Genomic DNA, 26,792 nt, shown 5'->3' with positions numbered 1-26,792 from the left:
CTCTAGAATATTGGAAGGTATTCATATGTGGGGAAACAGTGTCCAAGAGAAGGTGCCTTCTACATCTGACATGTACTGGCACAGAACATATGAACAAAGAAGCCTGATTTCCTGGGAGAGTGTGATTATGGGGTGGGTGGGATCTCACGGAAGAAAAGGAAGGAGGGGAGATATTTTCTCCAGGGTGTGAAGAAGGACCACCAGTCTTTTGCTGCCTTGAAAGAGTATGGTTTATAGAGTGTGTAGTATATAATCTAGACTGAAGGGTCAGGGCACGGCTTGAATCATACAGGTTAGGATAAAGGAAGAAAACAAGAAAAGCTAACTTCAGTTGAAATTGAAAAGTGCGAAATGATGTGAGAATCCCACAGACCCAAGAGAAGTGTCTTGTCCCCGAGAAGATTAGCAGGAGTAAGTAGTCACACACTCACAGCAACAACAAATCCACCGCAAGTTGTGTGTATACAAAGTACGGCCCAACGCTGCTTTTCACTTGTGTCAGCTTCAGCCCACACCAACGTCATCTCTCACAGGGACCACTGCCCTAGCCTGCTTCTACCCTGTTCCCTCCATCCACATTCTTCTCAGTGGTCAGGAAGATGTGGAAAGGTACATTAGATCATGCGCTCCTCTGAGCCTCAGAATAAGACCCAGATTCCTCACCACAGTCTCAAGACCCAGTCAAATTGACCATGACTTGCAACAGGCTTTCCCTCAGACCAACTGTACCGTCCTGCTAGCATGGCTTCCTCCTTGCTCCCTGACTCCTTCACTTCGCTTTGAGCCACGGTTCCTCTGCTGGGAATTCTCTCCCTCCAGACGTTCACGTTCCCTCTTCTGCTTCCTCTGGCCTCTGTTCAAATGTAAGGTCCTCAGAGAGCACTCTCCTGACCACCCTGCTGAAAGTAGAAGCCCCTTAACCTAATTTATTGCTTGACTTTTTATAGAATTGATCATTATCTGAAATTGTGTCTGTATATACATATATACACACACACATAGATATATGTGTGCATACATGCATGTGTGTGTATGTGCATTAACAACATATGTTATAAATAATAACTACATTATCTTACTATTTACTCTTTTATTGGCTGCCTCTTGTCTCTTCCACTGAAATATACTATAAGGAAATGCAGAGAGCTACTTTTTGGTCTCAGTAAACGCTACACTAAGTTAGCTCTAATTTTTATTGATTTTTTACTAGTTTTTCACCGACTTTGCACTAATTCATCGTAACTTAAAAAATTTTTTTTAACATTTATTTATTTTTGAGAGACACAGAGAGACTGAGCACAAGCAGGGGAGGGGCAGAGAGAGAGGGAGACACAGAAGCCAAAGCAGGCTCCAGGCTCTGAGCTGTCAGCCCAGAGCCTGATGCAGGGCTCGAACCCGTGAACCATGAGACCATGACCTGAGCTGAAGTCGGACGCTCAACCGACTGAGCCACCAGGCGCCCCACATTGTAACTTTTTAAATTATGATTTAACTCCCATTGAAGTATGTTAATCTAGAAATTTAAAAAATATCTTGATGTGTTTATTAGTAATGTTATAAATTGATAAGTTAATATTCCGTCTTGTAAGTGTCATTTTTTTTTTTAACGTTTATTTATTTTTGGGACAGAGAGAGACAAAGCAGGAACGGGGGAGGGGCAGAGAGAGAGGGAGACACAGAATCGGAAACAGGCTCCAGGCTCTGAGCCATTAGCCCAGAGCCCGACGCGGGGCTCGAACTCACGGACCGCGAGATCGTGACCTGGCTGAAGTCGGACGCTTAACCGACTGCGCCACCCAGGCGCCCCAATAAGTGTCATTTTTTAGTGACTAGGTTGGGGCCTGTTCCTAAGAGCGTGGTCTACTCATGTGGTATAAATAGAGATAAAAGAAAACCCTGATGTGCTCTTTGACAGCCAGTGACGTGCCTCTCCCTGAGCCTTTTTTTTAAAACATGGGTCCTTAAATGCTCCCCAATCAAGAGACACAGGGCATCAGAATGGATAAAAAACCAAGACCCATAAATATGCTGGTTGAAAGAGACCCATTTTAGACCCAAAGACACCTCCAGTTTTAAAGTGAGGAGGTGGAGAACCATTTGTCATGCTAAGGGATATCAAAAGTAAGCTGGCATAGCCATAGTGGAGCCAAAATCAGACAAACTAGATTTTTAACCAAAGACTGTAAAAAGAGATGAAGAAGGGCACTATCACCTAATAAAATAAAAAGGTCTATCCAACAAGGTCTAACAATAGTAACTATTTTTGCATTCAACTTGGGAGAAGCCAAATATATAAATCAATAAAAAACACACTTACTGAAATTCATTGGTAACAATACTGTAATAGTAGAAGACTTCAACAGTCTACTTACAGCAACGGACAGATAATCTAAAGCACAAAATCAACTGGGAAACAATGGCTTTGAATGACACACTGGACCAGATGGACTTAACAGATATAGTCAGAGGATTTCATCCCAGAGCAGCAGAAGACACATTTAGAATGCACGTGGAACATTTTCCAGAAGAGATCACATACTGGGTCACAAGTCAGGCTGCAACCAGTACAAAAAGACTGAGATCATTCTTTGCATATTTTCAGACCACACTGAAACTTGAAGTCAACCACAAGAAAAAATCTGGAAAAACTACAAATATATGGAGGATAAAGAACATCCTGTTAATGAATGAATGGGTTAACCAGGAAATTAGAGAAGAAATTGAAAAAATACATGGAAGCAAATGAAAATGAAAACACAATAGTCCAAAACCTGTGGGATACAGGAAAGGTGGTCTTACGAGGGAAGTAGATAGCAAGAAGTCGGGGAGAAGAGGGAAGTAGATAGCTTCCTCAATCAGGAAGCAAGAAAAGTCTCAAATATACAAACTAACCTTACACCTAAAGGAGCTGGAAAAAGAACAGCAAATAAAACCTGAAGCCAGCAGAAGAAGAGAAATAATAAAGATTACACCAGAAATAAAGGATATACAAATTAAAAAAAAAAAAAAACAATAAAACTCGGATGTGGTTCTTTGAAAGAATTAACAAAATTGATAAACCCGCTAGCCAGACTTATCAAAAAGAAAAGAGAAAGGACCCAAATAAATAAAATCATGAATGAAAGAGGAGAGATAACAACCAACACCACAGAAATACAATTATAAGAGAATATCATGAGCAATTATATGCCAACAAACTGGGCAATCTGGAAGAAATGGATAAATTCCTAGAAACATATAAACTACCAAATCTGAAACAGGAAGAAATAGAAAATTTGAACAGGCCCATAGCCAGCAAATAAATAGGATCAGTAATGAAAAATCTTCCAACTCTCAAAGGTCCAGGGCCAGATGGCTTCCCAGAGGAATTCTAGCAAACATTTAAAAAGAGTTAAAACCTATTCTTCTGAACTGTTCCAAAAAGAGAAATGGAAGGAAAACTTCCAAACTCATTCTATGAGGTCAGCATTGCCTTGATTCCAAAACCAGACAAAAATCCCACTAAAAAGGAGAACTACAAACCAACATCCCTGATGAACATGGATGCAAAAATTCTCAACAAGATACTAGCAAATCGAATCCGACAGTACATTAAGAGAATTATTCACCACATTCAAGTGGGAGTCATTCTTGGCCTGCAGGAGTGGTTCCATATTCAAATCAATCAATGTGATACACCACATTAATAAAAGAACAGAAAAGAACCATATGATCTTCTCAATAGATGCAGAAAAGGCATTTGACAAAATACAGCATCCTTTCTTGATAAAAACCCTCAATGAAGTAGGGACAGAAGGAAATCTCCACATCATAAAGGCCATATATGAAAGACCCACAGCTAGTATCATACTTAATCGGGAAAAACTGAGAGCATTTCCCCTAAAGTCAGGAATACAACACGGATGTCCACTCTCACCACTTTTATTCCACATAGCGCTGGAAGTCCTAGCCTCAGCCATCAGACAACAAAAGAAATAAAAGGCATCCAAATTGGTAAGGATAAAGTCAAACTTTCACTCTTCACAGATTTCACTCTACATGGAAAACCTGAAAGACTCCACCAAAAAACTGCTAGAGCTGACACACGAAATCAGCAAAGTTGCAGGGTATGAAATCAATGTACATATATTGGTTGCATTTTGATACACCAACAGTGAAGCGGCAGAAAGAGAAATCAAGGAATCTATCCCATTTACAATTGCACCAAAAACCATAAGATACCTGTGAATAAACCCAACCAAACAGGCAAAAGATTTGTGCTCTGAAAACCAAAGAACATTTATGAAAAAACTGAAGAAGAAACAAAGAACTGGAAAAACATTCCATGCCTTTGATTCGAAGAGTAGATATTGTTAAAATGTCTACACCACACAAAGCAATCTACACATTCAACGCAATCCCTATCAAAATAACACCAGCATTTTTCACAGACCTAGAACAAATATCCTAAAATTTGTATTTGAACCATAAAAGACCCCAAATAGCCAAAGTAATGTTCAAAAAGAAAAGCAAAGTAGGAGGTATCACAATGCCAGACTTCAAGCTGTATTACAAAGCTGTGATCATCAAAACAGTAAAGTACTGGCACAAAAAGAGACACATAGATCAGTGGAACAGAATGGAGAACCCAGAATTGGACCCATAACTTTATGCTCAACTAATCTTTGACAAAGCAGGAAAGTATATCCGATGGAAAAAAAGACAACTGCTTCAACAAATGGTGTTGGGAAAATGGACGGCAGCATACATAAGAATGAACCTGGGCTGCTTTCTTACACCATACACAAAAACAAATTCAAAATGGATGAAAGAACTACATGTAAGATAGGAAACCAACAAAATCCTGGAGGAGAACACAGGCAGTAACCTCTTTGACTCTGGCGGAGCAACTGCTTACTAGACACAACTCCAGAGGCAAAGGAAACAAAATAAACTACCGGGACCTCATCAAGATAAAAAACTTCTGCACAGTGAAGAAAACAATCAACAAAACTAAAATACAACCTAGGCAATGGGAGAAGGTATTTGCAAATGACATAATGGGTAACATGGCTAGTATCCAAAATCTATAAAGAACTTATGAAACTCAACACCCAAAAAATAAATAATCCAGTGGAAAAATGGGAAGAAGGTATGAACAGACATTTCTCCAAAGAAGACATCCAGATGGCTAACAGACACATGAAAAAATGCTCAATATCACTCATCATTGGGGAAATGCAATCAAAACCACAATGAGATATCACCTCACACCTGTCAGAATGGCGAAAATGAACAACTCAGGAAACAACTGATGTTGATGACGACGTGGAAAAAGGGAAATCCTCTTACACTATTGGTGGGACTGGTGTAGCCACTCCAGAAAACAGTGTGGCTTCTCAAAAAGTTGAAAATAGAACTACCCTCAGACGCAGCAATTGCACTACTAGGTATTTTACCCAAAGGATACAAAAATACCAATTCAAAGGGGCACACGCACCCCAACGTTCACAGCAGCACTATCAGCAATAGCCAAATTATGGAAAGAGTCCAAATGTCCATTGACTGGTGAAAGGATAAAGAAGATGTGGTGTATATATATATACAATGGAATAATACTCAGCCACCAAAAAGAATGAAATCTTACCATTTGCAAAAACGTGGATGGAGCTAAAGTATATTATGCTAAGTGAAATAAGTCAGGCAGAGAAAAGACAAATACCATACGATTTCACTCATATGTGGAATTAAGAAACAAAACAGATGAACATAGGGGAAGGGAAGAAAAAATAAGACCAAACAGTGAGGGAGTTAAGAGACTTAACTATAGAGAGCAAACTGAGGGCTGATGGAAGGAAGTGGGTGGGAGATGGGCTATATATGGGTGATGGGCATTAAGAAGGGCACTTGTTGTGTTGAACACTGGGTATTGTATGTAAGTGATGGATGACTGAATTCTACTCCTGAAACCAATATTACACTATATGTTAACAGTTAACATTAATTTAAGTAAAATCTTGGAAGAAAGTAAAATAAAATAAAATTAAAATTAAATAAAATAAAATAAAACGAGTTCTTCTTTCAATATCATCACATTAACCATGTCAATTTCTCAGTTACCTGTGAGTAAAAAGAAGGGAATTGTATAAACAGATTTTTATTAAGAGTAGATACATTTTTCAGAGATCTTTCTGCCTTTTTAATTTTCTATGACTTGACTTAAACACAGCGAGGATTTTAGTTTATAAAACTTTCACATAGGGCAGCCTTTGGATTTGAACACATATGGGGATGTCAAAAGCCTAACCAATTGCCTCCATAAAGATGAAATCTCTTAGGTATATTTATTAAAATTATAACACATGATTGATGGCAGAAGACTCAAGTCTGTTCCAACACAGTCTTCTGATATAATAATAGTGCTTCCAGCCACTACAGCTACCTGAAATCAAATTAAGGCCCGGATTCCTATCAGACACAATACATAGTGACTTCATTTCTATGAAGTTAAAATTCGCACAAAGGATAAAAGGTCACGTTCAGGCGAACTGCAGCAGACCTCACTGTAAAATTCGAGGACTGTTTCAGCCTTCTCAATTTCCAAGAATAGTAAGGCTATTTCCAAGATACTGACAGATTTTAAATTGCCATACCTTTGGTTGCAGCGATCTCTCAGGTTTTGTAATTCAGGAAATATCTGTGTCAATTTCCTGAGTTTCTAGCGTGTTACTAAAAGTTAGGTATTTCAAGTATTCCTCATTATTTCCATACCCTTAAATCAGTCGGGTGGCCATAAGATCATGATTAGATTGTCTATTACAGTGCCCTATTCATAGAATCTGTTCATTAAATATTTATTGAGTGAAAGAATAAATGATAGAAGTAAGGAGTATATAAATTCATTAGAAATCCCAAATATGTCTTAATCAAGTAAGTCACAAATAGGCTTATCTTTTGCAGTGAGAGTAATAAACAAGATTATTAAGCAATGAACGATGTAATAGGTATGTTGAATTTTATTCTAAAACACAGCTGTTAAAATGCTTGAAAAAAAGTTTCTCATCATTTATAACCTATCCTGCTTTTATAGCATTGCCGTGCCCTTTTTTGCATTAAAATATCTGAAAAGTGATCAAGTAAGAAATAATTCCTTGCACTCATGGTCGATGAGTTCTGTAAAGTAATTAGCAAGATTAAAAATAAACACTTCCAGAAGGATTCCACCATCAAGTGTATAGATACCAAGTGAATGTTATTTAGGCAATAAAGGAACATTTGGATATAAGTATGAGGTAGGTGATCAGAAGGCATCCAAAAAATAGGCAAAATGAGAGACACCAGCAGAACTGACGGTTTATACACTTTGTTCCTGCTTTTCCTTTTTTCTTCTACTGGCCTGTTTTTTGACGAGGGTCCCTGGTTGGCATCAGCTGGAATTACAGAGAGAGTTCCTTAAATCCTCTGGGAACAGAGATAAACACCTCCAACATAACACTAAAAGCACTAATGTAAAAACAAACAAACAAAGCAAACAGATTACATAATCTGTAATAGTAAGAATCCAGATTTAGGCATTAATCAAATACAAATTTAAATCTCACTTACTAGTTAGATTCCTGAAGCCAAGGCATTTAGATCCCTGGTAGCTCAGTCACCTCATCTGTAAAATGGGGTTAACTCATTTCACAGGTTTGGGTACCAGGAAGGCATAAAACACCTGGCACAGCCTGGAACGTAGGTTCTCAGTAAACAGTGGTTTGTTGTGGCTGTTACCACTATTTTTATAGTTGGTATTATTTCATTTTGGCCCACAACTGCGCTGACATCATAGAGTTAAATGACAACAGAACTTACCCACGAAGAGTTGACTGTTGAGCTGTAAAAGGACATGGCCGTCAGTGGGAGCAGGCTGCGTCTTCGGTAAGAGCTGATCCACTTGGATAGTTGCCTCTTTCGTGTTCCTTTCAACCTTGACGTGGTGCCACTGGTTGTCATTGAAATGAGTGGGTGACTGCACTGAGATTTCAAAAGGTCCATTCCCCACATCAAATGAAAAGGTCACTACTGCCGGTGCTGGAAATATGAGATACGAAGATTGTTCAAGTTAGTCCACACGGGGGAAAGCGGAGTCCTCTTCAGGAACAGCGCCATAGCATAGCGGTCAGGAAATATAAAGATAAGGGCTCAAATCTTATGGAAGGAACCAATGACGTCAGTAAAAGACAGAGGGGGAATAAGACAGTCAAACACATTTGGGAAAAAACTCCGATCTTAAAAAATTCATCCTCAGAGTTAATTTCTCATATTGAGAAAAGAGTAAAGCTATTTGGCCAGAATAAGAAAACTAAATAGGCTCTGGCCTTTTACGTAAAAATAATTTTTACAATGACTCAAAGTTTCTATAATTTTAAAAGCATGTAATATACATTTGATATTAAGAGACTAATGGTGATCTAAGCGTATACCAAAATTACAAGGCTGGGGATCTAATTAACTTTGTAAGTGACTGAGAATTTAGTTTTAAAAAAATTTTAATTATCTGAATTTAAAAACCTTCTTAAATTGGTTCTAGAGAATACCAATTATATTCCCAAATTATCGTGTTAAATATTAAATTATTTTCTTGCAAAAAGGCTAACAGTATCAGATTTTTTTCAAAAGGACACAATGAAGAGATTCAGCTGATAAAGTAGAAACACAGTACTTTTAACAATTAGTTAAAGGATTTACTACTAAATAGAATTCCACAGGCCTCTAAGGAAAAGGAGACTCACAGCGTAGCTCTATCCTTATAAAATCGGTAATCCCCAGGTTCTCTAAAAATACCCCAGATGAAGCTGTTGTCTTAAAAAAGAAAGACACATCTGCACTAAGTTCTCCATGGAAAGTAGGAAAATGAAGGTATGAAGCCTCAGTATTGAAGGAAGCTGAATTCCAAAATGATCCTGTTTGAAAAAAAAAAAAAAGGAAAAAATCAAAAAGAAAAATTCATGAAATGAATGGCATAATTACATTTTCAATTTTTAGTATTTCTGCTACTAAAAATATTGCTAATTTATACAAACCTGCTTTTCTTTTTTCTGTTAACTATATAGTTACTCCACAGGACATGGGCAGAAGAGTGGAGATTTTACAAGGATTGTGATCCTGGATTCCTTCCAACATAGGAGAGGAATATCACTACAGAAATGGTCTGAATGTTATATTTTATGTAAGAAAAATAGCCTCACCCCAAATACCACCCTCTGCCAAAGTGATGTGGTAAAAATCTGCCAAATATTCACTAATAGACTTAATTTTTTTATAACTTGAAAAGTGAAACACCTACATTCCTTTGAATAACAAAACTCTAAAGAAGCTCAAAGTGGTTTTTGTTCTGACACTTCTAACACACACACTTCACAGAGTTACGCCTTCAACTAACTGTTTTCATTAATGGGCCTTGTGATTTTCTAAACTGAGACTGGCATTCAAAATATTCTCACCTAATTAAAGATCAAGACACTACTTACTTTCCTGATCTTCTCACAAAAATGCTCTTTCCATTCAAAATTATCTTTTACTTTGCTTGTAACAGTGAAGTGATCAACAGTAGGAAAGGGCTCTCGAAAAGTTTAAAAATGCTCAATATAAGGAGAAAATGTGCAAAAGGTTGGGGGTATAAATTAAGGGATGTGAAAACAATTATGTGGACTATTAATTGAATTATAATTTCTGTGCACATGCCACTTCTCATCTTCACTTTCCCATTCTTTTTTGGGGGGGGGAGCAGATACACCTACAACTTTCCTTTTGAGAAAATATTGTGGGACTTATACAGCAGACAGCATGGGAAATAAAGTATAAATGCAGTGACTGAAGTGGCAAGAGCGAAATCCAAGTGTCTCTGTGTGGCTGATGAGAAGCACCACCCGAGAAATGAACTATGTATTTGCTGCTGCCACCAGCAAGTTCTCGACACACGGAATATAAATATACACCTGCCTCCATACGCACTCACAACATTGGTTAAAATTCTATCTAAATTACCTTCCTGGAAGACGTATTGATCCACTGAAGTCAGAAAACAGTAATTTCAAAACAATGGTTCATTATGTTAGCAGGGAACAGATAGCTAGAGTTAAAAATCGCAGACTTGCCTCAGCTTCTCTCCGTTCCTTAGATTTTAATTTATTTTCTATAAATCCTGGACCAAACAAGCGGTGGCTGTATCCAGTTTACGTTTTCTGTTTTTCTTATGGACCTGATTCAAAAGTCAATTCTCAGCTCATCTGTGAACAATTTTAGAGCTGCATTTATTCCGCTGAGAATATACTTTGAGGGCTTTTTTTTTTTTCTACAGCCAAATGAAACTGTATATTATCTGAGTTGGCCAAGCCTAGTCTTATTTCCATTTTACGGCTATTTCTATGCTTAGACATTTTGATCTCTAGGAAAAACTGCAAGGAAATGTGAAATATCAAATCAGGGATAACAACACATTTGTGTTCTTAAAAGCTCTTACCTGACCTATTTTTAAAAGGAATTAAATGCCTTTCTGTTGAAATGTGATGTATATGAAAATTAAAGCTGTAACTTTAAGTTGTGGAACATTACCGAATCTTCTTCATTCGGTCAGATTAAAAAGAACACTCAGAATTCCTTAAAGGTCTACATGAGATAATATTACTATAAGACATAATATTTCAGTTGTTTCATTTCTATATCACACCTAACCCAATAAAGCATCCTGCAGAAGGTTTCAGGAACCTGGCTGAAACAAACAAACAAAAAAAAATTTCTGAATTGCTGCTATCTTTACAATGAATGTTTTTATAGTAATGAAAACAATGTATTACCTTAGGTAGCTTAAACATTCTCACATACATCATCATCATCAAGCCTATTTAGCCCAGTTAGCAAACCTTATTGTACAGATTCACAATAGGTTAAAAAAATAAAAAAGAAAAGAAAAAAAAGACACCATTTTATTGGATTAGGAAATTGCTGCTAATTCAAAACAATGGTAAAGAAAGCAAAGGCCAATATTTCCATGATCAAATCATGTTTATGGCGTATGATATCTCAGCTCTTTCCAGACTGTGCTAAGAAGCACCCAGGAGAATGTGGACTGCCTCCGAAAAAGGAAGGGAAAGGGCAGGAGGCCCAGCAAAGCAGAGCCCAGCAGGCGGGCGCCAGCAGGAAGCTGCAAGTCTTTTGAAGAGAGAGTTCCTGGCTAAGGTGGTTCAAAAATCCTTAAGCTGCATCCAGTGGCAGACTGGAATGCAATCACCTGCAATCGGGAGAATAGGACCACTTTTATCATCTCAACAAAAACAATTCATGATGTGTTATTCTATGTAATTAACTAATAATTTAAAATTTTTCAGTAATTAATAATTCGTATCTTTTCAATTAAATTCAGGAGAGGGTACTCAAAACTTGGAAATATTCCTTCAGGAATTCCACCTTTTATTCTTCCCAAATTAAAAAAAAAAATGCAATGGATACTGGGATCCAGACAGTTATTTACATAGAAGAGGAAGATGTACTAAGGATTGAATTCCATACACAAAGTAAAAAAGAGCTCATTTAGGAAACTTAGCTTAGTAGAATGTTAAGATTACAAGTAATTTAAAGGGCGCCTGGGTGACTCAGTTGGTTAAGCATCCAACTTTTGGTTTCGGCTCAGGTCATAATCTCACAGTTTCGTGGGTTCGAGCCCTTGTCGGGCTCTCCACTGGCAGAGGGTAGCCTTTTTGGGATTCTGTCTCTCTCCCTCTCTGTGTGCCCCTCACCAACTCACGCTCTATGTCTCTCTCTCTCAAAATAAATAAACTTAAAAAAAAGAATTTAAAAAATATTCTTTTTGATAAACTTTTATTTATATCATTAATAGATTATCCATTAAAAAGAACAGATTTAGGGGCGCCTGGGTGGCTCAGTGGGTTAAGCATCCAACTCTTGATTTCGGCTGAGATCATGATTTCACAGTTCGTGGGAATGAGCCCTGCATCACGCTGACAGCATGCAGCCTGCTTGGGATGCTCTCTTTCCCTTTCTCTGCTCCTCCTCCATTCACACTCTCTCTCTCAAAATAAATAAATAAATTAAAAAAAAATAACAGATTTATAGAGACAGAAAGTTAGATTAGTGGTTCTCTGGAACTGGGGAGAGGAGGCAATTAGAGAATAACAGGGGCTAAGGGGTGGGGAGTTCTTTCTGCATAATAAAAATGTTCTAAAATTGACTGCAGTAATGGTTACACAATGCTGTGACTATACTAAAAGTCACTGAATAGTTCATTTTATATGCATGAATTACACGGCATGTAAATTACACCTTAATAAAGCTGTTTTTAAAAAAGAACAACATTTGAAAAAGCCATTATTTTTTAAGGCACTGTGTTTTTACTTATAAAAGCAAAAGGCATATGACACACTAACCCTACCTTTCTTTCTTGCCCCACTTTATTGAGGTATAATTGTCATGTAAAGAGCTGTACGTATTTAATGTACACAACTCGATAAGTTTGGTAACACTACCTTTCTTAAAAGTAAATAAAATGAAGTGAAATACAGAAATGCCAAGGCAAGGGATAATTTACTAGTCAAACGGATCTTTCTGGAGGTAAGAGTCATTTCAAAAGCTGGAAGTATAATTTCTTGCATTTGAGTTTTTATTTGGAGATAATTGTAGCTTCTCGTGCGGTTGTAAGAGATAACACAGAAAGATTCTGTGCATCCATTAGCTAGATTTTCCCCAACGCTAACATCTTGCAAAACTGTAGTGTATCAAAACCGGGATATTCACACTGATAGCAGTCAAGATGCAGGACATCTGCATCATGGCAAGTAGCCTCCAATGCTTCTCTTTTATAGACACACTCATTTCCCTCCTGCCCTCACTCTTCTGTAGCCCTCTTACAACCCCTATTCTCTATTGTCATCTGAAGAATGTCCCATAAATGGAAGGTAGGTAGCCTTTGAGACTGACATATTTTTCACTCAGATTTCTCTCTGAAGATACACCAAGTTGGTGTGCGAATCAATAGTTCATTCCTTTTTATTGCTGAACAGTATTCCATGTACGGATGTACCAAAATTTGTTTAACTATTCTCCTGTTGAAAGACATCTGGACTGTTTCTAGTTTTCAGCTATTACAATCAAAGCCGCTATGAATATCCATGTAAGAGTTTTTGTACGAACATAAATTCTCAGTTCTCTGGGATAAATGCTATCCCTGAGTCATAGGAGAGTTGCGTGTTTTACTTTTTATGAAACTGCCACAGTCCTTTCCAGAGTGGCTGTATTATTTACATCCCCGCCAGCAATGTGTGAGCAAGCTGGTTTTCCACTTCCTAGTCAGAATTCTGTATTATTATTTTTATAGCCATTTTGAAGGGTGTGTAGTGACATCTCATCATGGTTTTGATATGCATTTGCCCAGGGGCTAATGATTTTAAAGTATCCTTTCATGTGCTAATTGCCATCTGTTGCCCTTTGGTGAAATCTCTTTTACCCATTATATCCCAGGCTTGCTGAGGGCCACCTTCTCTCTTGGCCTTTCCTCTGTGCACAGGTGGGAAGAGAGAACCCTCTGATGTCTCTTCCTCTTTGTATAAAAACACAAGACCAGGGGCGCCTGGGTGGCTCAGTCGGTTAAGCGGCCGACTTCGGCTCAGGTCATGATCTCGTGGTCCGTGAGTTTGAGCCCTGCGTCAGGCTCTGTGCTGACAGCTCAGAGCCTGGAGCCTGGTTCAGATTCTGTGTCTCCCTCTCTCTGTGACCCTCCCCTGTTCATGCTCTGTCTCTCTCTGTCTCAAAAGTAAATAAACGTTAAGAAAAAAACAACAAAAAACCACAAGACCAATCAAATTAGGGCCCCAGCCTTATGACCTCATTTAACTTAAATTACCTCTTTTTTTAAAATGTTTATTTTTGAGACAGAGAGAGACAGAGCATGAATAGGGGAGGGTCAGAGAGAGAGGGAGACACAGAATCCGAAGCAGGCTCCAGGCTCTGAGCTGTCAGCACAGAGCCCGACGCGGGACTCAAACTCACGGACCCTGAGATCATGACCTGAGCTGAAGTCGGACGCTTAACCAATGGAGCCACCCAGGCGCCCCTTAAATTACCTCTTTAAAGACCCTACCAGTTAACACAGTTACAGTGGGGTTAGGGCTTCAACATATAAGCTTTGGGGGTGGGGAAACATTTCAGTCCATAACATCCTTATTTTAATTGCATTGTTTCTTTTTATTTCCACTGTTGATTTCCCAGGGTTCTTTATATATTCTAGATACTAGTCCTTTGTCAATTCTCAGCCCTCATCTTACTTAACCTTAATTCATCAACAACAATTAACGTAGTTGATTATTCTCCCCTCCTTGAAACATTTTCTTCACTTGGATCCAGAACACCAACACTCTTGCCTTTCTCCTTAGTGTTGTAATTCTGTTTCTTTCTTTCTTCCTCCTCCCCTCTTCAACCTACTGATGTTTGAATGCCTCCAATCCCTGTTAATATTGGAATGCCCACTTATCCATCCACAATAACTCCTGCTGGCCCATCTCATGGCTTTAAATATGCTGATGGCTTACAAATACACATCTGAAGCCTGGAACTCTCAAACTAACAACCCCATATTCTATCTGAACACGTCAACTCACCTTTAATATGTTCAAAAACTGAGTTCTTTACATTCTTCTGCAACTCCTTGACCCCAGCAGCAATATTTTCTATCTTGGGAAATGCCAGTTCTGTGCCTCTAATTGACTATTAGACCAAGCACCTTGGTGTCATTCTTTTTTTTTTTTTTTTTTTTTTTTTTTAATTTTTTTTTTTTTTTTCAACGTTTATTTATTTTTGGGACAGAGAGAGACAGAGCATGAACGGGGGAGGGGCAGAGAGAGAGGGAGACACAGAATCGGAAACAGGCTCCAGGCTCTGAGCCATCAGCCCAGAGCCTGACGCGGGGCTCGAACTCACGGGCCGCGAGATCGTGACCTGGCTGAAGTCGGACGCTTAACCGACTGCGCCACCCAGGCGCCCCTCCTTGGTGTCATTCTTGACGCTTTTGCAACCTACATCAATCCATCAGCAAACTGTATTGCTTCTCCTTTTGAATTAGTCCCATACTACAACTATTGTCATTGTGCCCATGGCCCAAACCACCATGACTCCTCAGCTGGGTTGGTGATATGGTCTTATAAACGGCCTCCTTGCATTCACTTCCCCTGTTAAATCTCATTAAAATGTAAGTTAGATCACATCAAGCCTCTACTCAAAATTGTCTAATGTTTTCCAATTGCATTCAAGTTGAAAAAGTTAAACCTTTCAAAACCCTCCATGATCTGACCACCAGATCTTCTAATGTCTTCTGCCATTCTCTTCGCTCACTCTGCTCCAGATGTTGTAACCATCTTGCTGTTCCATGAGCATATCGGCTACCTTCCCATCTCTACGTGGCTACTCTGGCTTTTTCCTCTGTCTCAGAGTACTCTTTCACAGATATAGACATGCCGTCCGTGCTCCCTTATTTCCTTCAGACTTTTATTCAAATGCCACCTTCTTAGTGGGCATTTTATGACCATTCTATTTAAAATTTCCAATCCCACACCACCCTGCCTCAACTACGTTGTCTTCACAACACATCTTATTAGCATCTATCATACCATATATTTTACTTTTTTATTGTCTATCACCCTCCAAGAGAACTCAAGCCCCCAAAATGCAGATACTTTTATCTATTCTGTTCACTGCATGCATTCTCTCTCTCTCTCTCTCTCTCTCTCTCTCTCTCTCTCTCTCTCTTTCAGGATGTGGAGAAGGCATCGTATAATGTATGGGCTCAGTAAATATTTGTTGACTGAAATGATAAGATTTCCTCTGTCAAAGTAGCAATAAGAAAGCTTACTGTACTTATATCAGTAAATACACTCAAATTCTTTGGTAGACAAGTAGAAAGAGGGAGGGAAAGAGGGGAACAGAAGAGAGAGTGAAAGAAGAAGAGGAAAAGGAGGAAGGGGTAAAAAAAAGGGAGAAGAAACACGAGGAAAATTAAATAAAGAGAACCTAAGGAAAGAAAATAAAAATATAAAAATTAAAAAGAATTTCCTATTGGTAGAGGATTATCAGACATAGTAGAGCTTGCAAAATTATATGATTATCTGTTAAAATAGAATTGATCCTCACTCTCCTTAATGGTTTATACGTAGTCTGCCAAATGGAACAAAACTCTGTCGAATGGAAGAGAAATTAACCAAATCACTAGTCAATATCTTTCTCAAGTCTATGAATGTAACTTCTGCAAAGTTATTTATTGCCTACATGCACCTTTGATTATTTAATGCATTTTGGGCAGCTGTGATTTCTCAGACAGCTGAACAAGTCAATGCAGACAAAATGAAAAAAACAATTTCAATGACAAGAATTTCTTAGAACAAGAAACTCAGAACAATCTTTTTTAACTATGCTTAAGTTTTGGTGTTTCCTTGATTGACATAAAATTTCAACACAATGGATTAACTGAGAAGAAGTACATTGAGTCAAATAGTTAGAAACACTCAAATGCCAGAGTTAAAAAACTACCTTGTTCAGATTAATGAACTGAGAGCAGAAATTTAGATCATGTTTGCAACACCAAACAGTTTAAAAAATACACACTTTCTGTAGTTTACCATATGATATTCAACTTGAGGGAGAATTAATGCCAAAGTGTAACACTGAGACGCATCCTTGTTAAGTTACTGACCTTGAGGACAGAATATTAAAGTATTTGGTCAGAAAAAGCCAATCCTCTAGAAGGTGAAAAAATAAGTTTGGCTTCAGAATACAGCAAGATTCAATACCAGAAGACAAAGAAGCACTCTCCACAAATTTCTGAGAGAAAGAAAACGTATCCAGCCTAATTTTTTGTGTGTTAAAGCAATCGGCAGACATTCTCATATTTGAAAGAAATCTGAGAATAAAGCATGCACAAACCCTTTTGAGGAACAATAAAAATAAAAGCCTACTTTGTAATGAACTATCAGCCAAAAGCTATCTGGAAAAGGTGTGGAAGGACAGGATGACTGCACGTCTCAGCGCAGACAAAAGTAGGATAATATGTACAAATGGTGAGTCACAAAGTGTGACCCACTAAAATGTTACATCAGTTTCTAAAAAGTTGAAGGGGTGACTGAGTGGCTCAGGTGGTTAAGTGTCCGACTCGTTATCTCAGCTCAGGGCATGATCTCATGGTTTCATGAGTTCGAGTCCCACATGGGGCTCTGCACTGACAGTGTGGAGCCTGACTGGGATTCTCTCTCTCTCTCCTCTCTCTCTCTGCCCCTGCCTCACTCACATTGTGTGTGTGTGTGTGTGTGTCTCTCTCAAAATAAATAAATAAACATTAGAAAAATTAAGAAAGATAAATAAATAAAAAGTTCAAATGTAGAGTTACCTTACACCCCAGAAGTTCTATTCCTAGAAATATACTCAAGATAAATTAAAACATGTATCCAGAAAAAACCTCATACGTGGATGTTCATGTACAGGATTATTTATAATAGCCAAAAAGTGGAACCAACCCACACGTCTGTCAACCGATTAATGGGTAAACAAAATGTCATCTATCCATACAATGGAACATTATCTGGTCATAAATATTAATGAAGTGTTGATACACAGTACAACATGGATAAGCCTTGACAATATCATGCTAAGTGAAAACAGCCAGTCACGAAGACCACACACTCTTGTGTTTGCATCTAAATGTTGTTGACTAGGGTTGGAGTCAGCGCAGGAGGGAAACAGGGACTGTCTGATCAGTGGGTATAGGTTTCTTTTTGGGGTGATGAAAATGTTCCAAAATTGGTTGGGTTGTGGTGATGGCTGCATAACTCTATAATGTACCGAAATGATCAAATATACTAAAATATGATCAGACTGTACACTTCAAATGGGTGAATTATAGAGCATGTGAATTATTTCTCACTAAAGCTGTTACCAAAAAAATAATATAAAATTAAACTTGCAAAGTTTATTTTAGAGTTCTCAGGCAACAAATATTCCCAAGCACGTGCATACTCAAGAAATGCAACACTCAAGAGTCTTTCTGGAGGAAAACAGAAAACATCAGCTACCTGACAATGCAGTCCAAGAAGAAACAAATCAAAATAAAAAACCATTCAAGAATAGAGAGGCTCTGATGATAGACTACCAGTTAGCATTAAGAAATAAACAACTATACAAATAACAGCAAAATTAGCAAAAAGGAGAGGTGGGGGAGAAAAAGAAGAGGAGAGGACAAATGAGTTACTTTTCTCATTTTTCACAATAGATCAATACTGTATAAAATTTAAAAATGAGTTTAACATAAAGCCTAGTGACTGTAATGTTTTAAATTTTCATAATCTTTTTTTAAGGTTTAGTGGGATCATTCAAGTTGAACATATATTTATGAGATATATAAATAATGTAAAGCAATTCCCTTGGCTTCAATTTGGTTTTCTTCTTTCTCTGTCGATTTCCATTAATAAAGTTTTGCAAACTTATTTCTCAATCTCTGTTTCTATTTTTCTGTCTAGAGTAGTGCTTCTCTCAACATGAGAAGGTTTTGCCCCCAGGGGACATCTGAAAATTTCTGGAGACATATTTGGTTGTCACAACTAGGGGAAAAGTGCTACTAGTGGATTGAGACCAGGGATGCTGCTACGTGTTCAGCAATACATAGGACAGCCCCCAATCGTAACAGCCCCAATGTTGGGATTGCCAAAGTTGGGAAACCCTGCTCTGGGAATATCTAGCAATGTCTGGAATAATATTCACTGATGTGAATCATTATTTCTGAGCTGTGTGACTCTTGGTTATTAGTATACTCTTTTCTTTGACATTTATACATTTCTGTATACCTTAAAATTTTATAATGCCTATATCAATTAAGTCACTAATATTTAATATTAAAACTATAAATAAAGGTATGCATGTATATAAAATTATCACAAGAGGATATTACTACAGTCTTGAGAATTATCAGGATTCCTGGTCTCAGAAAAGGGGAAATCTTTTGAAAGCATTAGAGAGAATGTTCCCTCACATTTGTGAAGCTGCTTGAGCGTTAATTACCAGGAGTCATCTCAAAAGAACAGAAAACAAACAAAATGGACAAAATATTTTTTTCTCCAACAAGTAGAAAGTATTTCAGTTTTATAAAGGTGCTGGATTATTAGAAGAGTAAAAATCAAAATTATTAATATTAAGTAAAATCATACATTCATTTGAAAGCACTTTCACTGCCCAAGTCCAAGTGTATTGATGAAAAATGGTTCAGATGGAACTAGATACTCCATGTACTATGTGATTTTTCAATTGGAATACATCTTTCAATAAAAGCTGAACTCTTTTCATTCAAAGTATATACTTGCACATCATTTAATTGCGGATACATCAAAACCTTATTCCTGTCTCTTTCAAATAATTCAAAGTTATAGGTTTCTTGAGCCATATATGATGGATCTTTCTCATTCTTTCACAAACTGCTATTTATTGATTATCTTTCATGTAACAGGTAATGGACTGGGTGCCAGGAACACAGTAATAAATGAGCAATGGATCTGCTCTTGAGAGGCTCAAAAATAATTAAAAGCCAGTATGAAAATATATCTCTGTAATTTGTTCAATATTCTTTGAAAGTATAAGGCCAAGTCCTCTAGAGACCTACTGAAGTCTTCACTGAGTGTGGAAAGTTTCAGTCAATGTTTCGCTTGGGGAGATTTTGCAGATGAAGGAAAGGAAATGAAAAGGCAGTGAAGCCAGATGCCATCAGAGGTCCACGAGTTTTCCCTCTGCCACAGGACCTGCAGAAGTAGGGAAAGGTCTCTGTAGATGTCCTCCTGACCTGTGTGTCAATACTGGATATCCACTCTTTCTCTTTAGCATTTGGGGAGAGTTCTGAAGACAGTGTAAGCACAGTGGGCATGCTCTCCAGTTACTTTTTATGCATGCCAAAGTTGAGGGATTACCAGTCAAGAAGACTTTGGATGAAACCTCAAAATGAGGATGTTCCCACTGCTTCTGGGAGAAAGGAAAGTATACGAGTAAGCCCTCTGACTAATTACAACTTATTAACCAGTAAACCCAGATGTTTTCCCATAATTCTTTCCTTTGACTCTTTTGCTTCTACAGTTAATAAAAGTTAGAAACATGTTCAGCAGGATTCTATGAGTGTCCTAGAGGACAACCGTGTTACTAAAACCTTGGCTGTTTTATGAATTTATTTCTGGTATTTTTTTTAATTGAAGTACAGTTGACATACAGCGTTACATTAGTTTCAGGAGTATGACACAGAGATTCGACAACCGTATATGTTACGCTGTGTTCACCACAAGTGTAGCTATCATCTGTCGCCATGCAACACTCCTACAATACCATTGACTATATTCCCTATTCCGTCCCTTTTATTCCCCGGATTTATTCATTCCATAATTAGAAGTCTGGTCCTCCAAATCCCCTTTACCCATTTCACCCATCCCCCACCTCTGTGCCTCTGGCAACCACGATTTTGTTCCCTGTATTTATGGGTCTGCTTCTGTTTTGTTTTGGTTTGGTTTTTAGACTCCACATACGAGTGAAATCATATGGTGTTTGTCTATCTTGGTCTGACTTATTTCACTTAGCATAATACCCTCTAGGTCCTCCCATGTTGTCGCAAGTGGCAAGATCTCAATCTTTTTCATGGCTGAGTGATATATATATATCACTCTATATCTATATATCTATATATCTATCACACTATATATATAATACTTAATACATACTGCTTCTTCCTTATCCATTCATCTACTGATGGACATGTAAGCTGCTTCTATATCTTGCCTATTGTAAATAATGCTACAATACACATTGGGATGCATATATCTTTTCAAATTACTGTTTTCATTTTCTTTAGGCAAATGCCCAGCAGCAGAATTGCTGGATCAAATGGTAACTCTATTTTTAATGTTTTGAGGAGCCTCAATACTGGTGTACACAGGTTGCACCAATGTACATTCCCACCAACGGTGTACAAGAGTTCAATGAACACTCCTTCAGTGAACAAGAGTTCCTGGCCAACACTTGTTATTTCTTATCTTTTTGATACTAGCAATTCTGACAAGTATAAGGTGATAACTCATTGTGTTTTGATTTTCATTTCCCTGATGATTAGTGATATTGAGCATCTTTTCATACGTCTGTTGACCATCCTTACGTCTTCTTTAGGAAAATGCCTATTCCGGTCCTCTGCCCATTTCAATTGGATTATGTGTTGAGTTGTGGAAGATTATTATATACTTTGGATATTACCCCTTATCAAATATATCATCTGCAAATATCTTCTCCCGTTCAGTATCTTGCCTTTTTGTTTTGTTAATGGTTTTCTTTGCTGTACAAAAGCTTTTTATTTTAGTTTATTTTTGCTTTCGTTTCCCTTACCTGGGGAGACATAGCTAGAAAAATGTTTCTAAAGCTGATGTCCAAGAGATTACTGCCTATGTTTTGTTTAAGGAGTTTTATAGTTTCAGATCTCACATTCAGGCCTTTAATCCACTTTGAGTTTATTTTGTATATGGTGTAAGAAAGTGGTCAGGTTTCATTCTTTTGCATGTAGCTGTCCAGTTTTCCCAGCACCATTTGTTGAAGGGGTTGTCTTTTCCCCATTGTATATTCTTGCCTCCTTTCTTGTAGATTAAGTGTGGATTTATTTCAGGCTCTCTATTCTGATCCACTGATCTATGTGTCTCTTTTTGTACCGGTACCACACTGTTTTTATTACTATACCTTTGTAGTATACTTGAAATCTGGGAGTGTGACACCTCCCACTTTGTTCTTCTTTCTCAAGATTGGTTTGGCTATTCAGGGTCTTTTGTGGTTTCATACAACTTTTAGAATTATTCTAGTTCTGTGAAAAATACTATTGGTATTATAATAGGGATTGCACTGAATCTGTATATTGCTTTGGTAGTATGGAGATTTTAATTATATTGATCCTTCCAATCCATGAGCATGGTATATATTTTCATTTGTTTGTGTTATCAATTTTTTTCATCAATGTCTTCTAGTTTTACAGTATTCTTTAGATAAACCAATTTTTAAATTAAGTAGTTATCATCCTTGGTTAAAAAAAAAATGTACCATTCTGGTGAGTGATGTTGATAATAAGAGAGGTTATCTATGTGTTTGGGCAGGGGATATAAAGCAATCTCCATACTTGCCTTTCAATTTTGTTATAAACCTAAAACTTCTCTTTAAAAAAGAGCATTTAGTTCATACTAACATTTAGTCTTTTTTTTTGAGGGTTTTTTTTTGGGGGGTCAGATGTATTGAAGGATAATTTACATGAATAAAAATGACCCTTTATTTGTGTAGCAATTTTGATAGATGCATAAAGCCATGAAACCACCACCACACTCAAGATGTAGAACATGTCCTTAATCTGTTCCCCTTTGCAGAATTCCTCTCACCTTGAAGCTGTTGGCAACTGAAATCCTGTTTTCGTTCCCATGGTTTTGCCTTTTCCAAAATACCTTAGACACTGAATCATCCAGCACGTATTTTAAGTAAGACTTCTTTTACTTAGCATAAAGTGCTTGAGATTCATTCACGTTATTGCATGTATCAATACTCCATTTCTTTTTAATGTTCAGTAGTATTCCGTTGTACAGAGTGGCTACACCACAGTAAAATGGGAAACTTATTCATTCACTAGTTGATGGACATTTGGGTGGGTTCCAGTTTTAGGAGACTATGAATAGAGCCAGTATAAACATTTACATACATGTTTTTTTATGTCTCTTGTATATCTAAGAATGGAATTGCTGTATCATATGGTGAATGTGTGCTTAACCTATAAAAAAACAAAAACAAAAACAAAAAACTCTGCCAAACTATCTTCCAAAGTGTCTGTAGCATTTTACATTTGCACCAGCAATGAGAGTTCCCGTTACTCTGAATCTTCACCAGAATTTGATATTGTCTGTTTTTTAAAAAATTTTATCAATTTTAACAGTTATATATTGATATCTCCTTACGGTATTATTTTACATTTTCCTAATGACTAAGGATATTGAGAATCTTTTTTTTATTATTATTTTACATTTACTTATTTTTGATAGAGAAAGACAGAGCACAAGTGGGGCAGGGGCAGAGACAGAAGGAGACAGAATCCAAAGCAGGCTCCAGGCTCTGAACTGTCAGCACAGAGCCTGACACAGGGCTCGAACTCACAAACCGCAAGATGATCAGGACCTGAGTCGAAGGTGGACACGTAGGTGGACACTGAGCCACCCAGGCGCCCCTTGAAAATCTTTTTATGTGCTTTTTGAAATCTGTATCTTTTCTCTGATAAATGTGCAAATCTTTTGCCCATGTCTTAATCTGAATATTTTTTATTATCGACCCGTGAGAGTAATGTTCTTTCTATATCCTGGACACTAGGCTTTATCAGGTATGTGTTTTGTAAATATTTTCTCCCAGTTTGTGGCTTGTCTTTTCACTTTCTTAACAATGTCATTTCAAAGGTAGTTTTTGAATTCGATGAAATTTAATTTATCATTTTTAACAATTTTATGGATCACGCATTTGGTGTTGTATTCAAGAAATCTACGCCTAACTCAAAGTCACTAAGATTTTTTCCTATATTTTCTTAAAGAAGGTTATAGTTTGTGGGTTCACATTTAAGTATATGATGAGTTTTGAGTTATTTTTTGTACACAGTTTGAAGAATGGGTTGAGATTTTTGTTTGTTTTTGGTTTTTTTCAAATGCATTGTAATTATTCCAGCACTGTCTTAAGTTGGACTGTTCTTTCTCCATTGAGTTGCTCTGGCAGCTTTTTCAAAAATGAATTGAATGTATATATTCTGGGCTCTCTGTTCTGTTTTATCCATCTATTTCTCTATCTGGATGTCAATATCACATTGTCTTTAATTCTACAGTTTTGTAATGTGTCTTAAAAAGTGTTAAGTCTCAAACTTGGTTTTTATTTTTCACAATGTTTTAGTTATTCTTGTTTCTTTGTGTTTTGGCACACAGTTTAGAATAAGCTTGCCAATTTCTATGAAGAGGAAAAAGAAAAGCACCTAATGGGTTTTGATTGGGATTGTAATGAACCTGTATATCAATTTTAGAAAAACTGACATCTTAACAATATCAAATCTTTCAATCCACAACGATTATAGCTCTCATTCCACAACTATTATATTTTTACTTATTTCTTCTTTAATGATTTCTCATCAATGTTATGTAATTTTGTTACATTCATGCCAAAGAATTTAATATTTTTGGTGCTACTATAAGAGGTATTTTAACATTTTTATTAAGAAAATACAGAAATTTATTTTTGAATACTGACCTTGTATCCTGTGACCTTGCTAAACTCACTTTAAAAAAAAAGTTCTTACAGATTTCCTACCTAGAAATCCGTATCATTTATAAATGGACCATTTTATATCTTCCTTTCTGATCTATATGCCTTGAATTCCTTTTCATATTGCATAAGCTAGGACCAACAGTATGATATTGAATTGGACAGGTGATAGCAGACATCTTTGCCTTGATCCTGATCTCAGAGGGAAAGCATTTTAAGTCTCTGGCTATTCAATATGATATTAGCTGTCAGATCTTCATAGATGCCTTTAATTTTTTTTTTCTTTTTTTGAGAGAGAGCGCAGGCAGGGGAGGGGCAGAGGGAGAGAGAGAGAATCTTAAGCAGGCTCCATGCCCAGTGTGGAGCCTGGGTTCAATCTCACAACCATGAGATCATGACCATGAGATCAGGACGTGAGCCTAAATCGAGAGTCAGATGCTTAATGGCCTGAACCACCCAGGTGCCCCCATATATGCCTTTTAAAACACTGAGGATGTTCTCTTCAGTTCCTACTCTGCTTTTATCATAAATAGGATGTCAAATGCTGCCATTTACTTTTCACATAAATCTTCAAGGAATTTATTTCCATATTCATAAATAAATAAATTCGTAAGGACAATAGTATTTACTAAGTTTTGTGTCTGTAGCACAACTTTAAAGGCAGCTTTATCGTTCAAACCTGTTGTGCTTTAAGACAAACACCTAACAATGTTACCTGCGCTTCTGGTATCAAACGACAATGGCAGCAGTCACGTGGAATTTCAGAACCACGTACATTTAAAAAAATAATCCAAGAAGGACTTGGAGAAAGACAACCTCAATTAATTAGGGGCAAGCTCATATTTGGTATCAATAGGTCTCAGAGTCATTTTTGTTTCTTTGTCCTGCCTTCTCAAGGCTTCTGTCCTCTTTCCTAGAAAAACATAGCAACATCTCTCATGTGTGTGATAAAACCAAAATGTCTACTTTTTTATACTCATTTTTCCGTTTTTCTGTCAAAGAAAATCTAAAAGTCCCTTTGTCTCAGTGAAGGGTACTCGAATTCTTACTGTCACAGCAGCTTTACTTAGATCAGAAAGTCAGAGATCTTTCAACCTCCACTTTCACGCTTTCAGCCTCCACTCCCACCCAGATCATGCCGAATTCACCTCTTTCTCTGAGCCACTTCTGTAAGTCCCATGCCAACAACTGCCTGGTTCAAGTCCTCATCATTTTTCCTTGTCTTACATCAAAGGTCACTTCGCTGGCCTTTAGATTTATAACTGGTCTTCATGTTTTCAATTGGATTGTGAAGATTAAGCTATTTCTCAGCCTTAAATTATTCAATATTCAGGTCCTACTGCCTTCAGGATAGTGTCTGCATACCTTTCTTCTGCTTATCAGGCCCAGTGTGCACGATTCCATATCTAGAAGTCCCATATCTACCCAGTCTATCTCACCTGGAAAGAAAAATAAATGTGCCTAAGGCACTGCACCTTCGGGGGTGCAGATTTCCCATGTAGAGAAAGGGGGGGGCATCCATTGTTCTGTAGCCATTGCTCTTCTGACTGAGAAAATAAGAACGAGTCCCCCAGGCAGAAAACAGTCCTGTGACGTTATGTGAGGATGAGCCTCAAGCCTAAAATAGATGTGCAAGAAGGCCAAGGAAACTCTCAATTACTATTTCATTTAAAAGTGAGAAATTATTTAGCAGGTCTCTAAATACTTAAATTGCTTGCAAATTCTTATTCCTAATGTTTTTCCTCCCTCTGCAGCCCCACGGTCACAAAAGTTTAACGCTGTGGTTTCTCAACTTCAGTACTATTGACATTTTGGACCAGATCATTCCTTGTTGCAGATGGCTGTCTTGCACATTATGGGATATTTAGCAGTATTCCTGACCTCTCCCTCTAGATGCCAGTAGCACTCAACCCCCCAACAACTGTACCAGTCAGGTGCTGCCAAATGTCCACCGAGGGGCAAACACTGCCTTGCATGGAAAACCTCTACTTTAAGTGAAAAGTGCAGTGTGTTTTAAGTTCATGGCAGAAAGTCTGTGTGAAAGAAGCCCTCAGCGCCAGTGGTAGTGACGTGAGTCAAAGCAGACACCTTCCCGGGGACTGTGGCAAATGAAATAAGGGAGAGGGAGGAAGCCAGCCCAGGCCCCTGAAGGGTTAAGATGAGAGCCAGCAGGGAAAACTGTGTGTGAGGTAGAGAACAATTTCTCTGCAGTCACAAAATCATCGTACTTCCCTGGATGCATCCTGAGTTTACAACCTCGTCTCTTTGCACATAATTTTTCTCTCCATGAAATATCCTATGTCTTCTTCATGTGATTGTGTGAGCCTACTGGCAGAACAGGAAGTAGAGATGCTTAAGACTGGGGATGGTAGGTATAATGGCAGACATTTTTTACAAGTATATATAAATTTTTATAGGCCAGTATCATTTTTGCTTTTTAACTAAGC

General features: G+C 37.6%; 1 protein-coding gene across 5 annotated transcripts in view; it reads right to left on the bottom strand.

The window, feature by feature from the left end:
• Positions 1-26,792, bottom strand: part of CNTNAP4 (contactin associated protein family member 4) — a 255,955-nt gene that overhangs the window by 29,737 nt on the left and 199,426 nt on the right. For all 5 annotated transcript variants that reach the window (XM_045443602.1, XM_045443603.1, XM_045443605.1 and 2 more), the window contains 2 exons: positions 8,754-8,924; positions 7,834-8,052 (listed from right to left, as the gene is read on the bottom strand). In XM_045443602.1, coding sequence (XP_045299558.1) covers positions 7,834-8,052; positions 8,754-8,924 — 390 coding nt within the window. The remainder of the gene's footprint in view (positions 1-7,833; positions 8,053-8,753; positions 8,925-26,792) is intronic.

Source organism: Leopardus geoffroyi, chromosome E2 (assembly GCF_018350155.1).
Source record: "Leopardus geoffroyi isolate Oge1 chromosome E2, O.geoffroyi_Oge1_pat1.0, whole genome shotgun sequence".
NCBI classification, from domain to species: Eukaryota; Metazoa; Chordata; class Mammalia; order Carnivora; family Felidae; genus Leopardus; species Leopardus geoffroyi.
The sequence above is the reverse complement of the archived record's forward strand: the minus strand, read 5'-3'. Positions and strand labels throughout refer to the sequence as shown.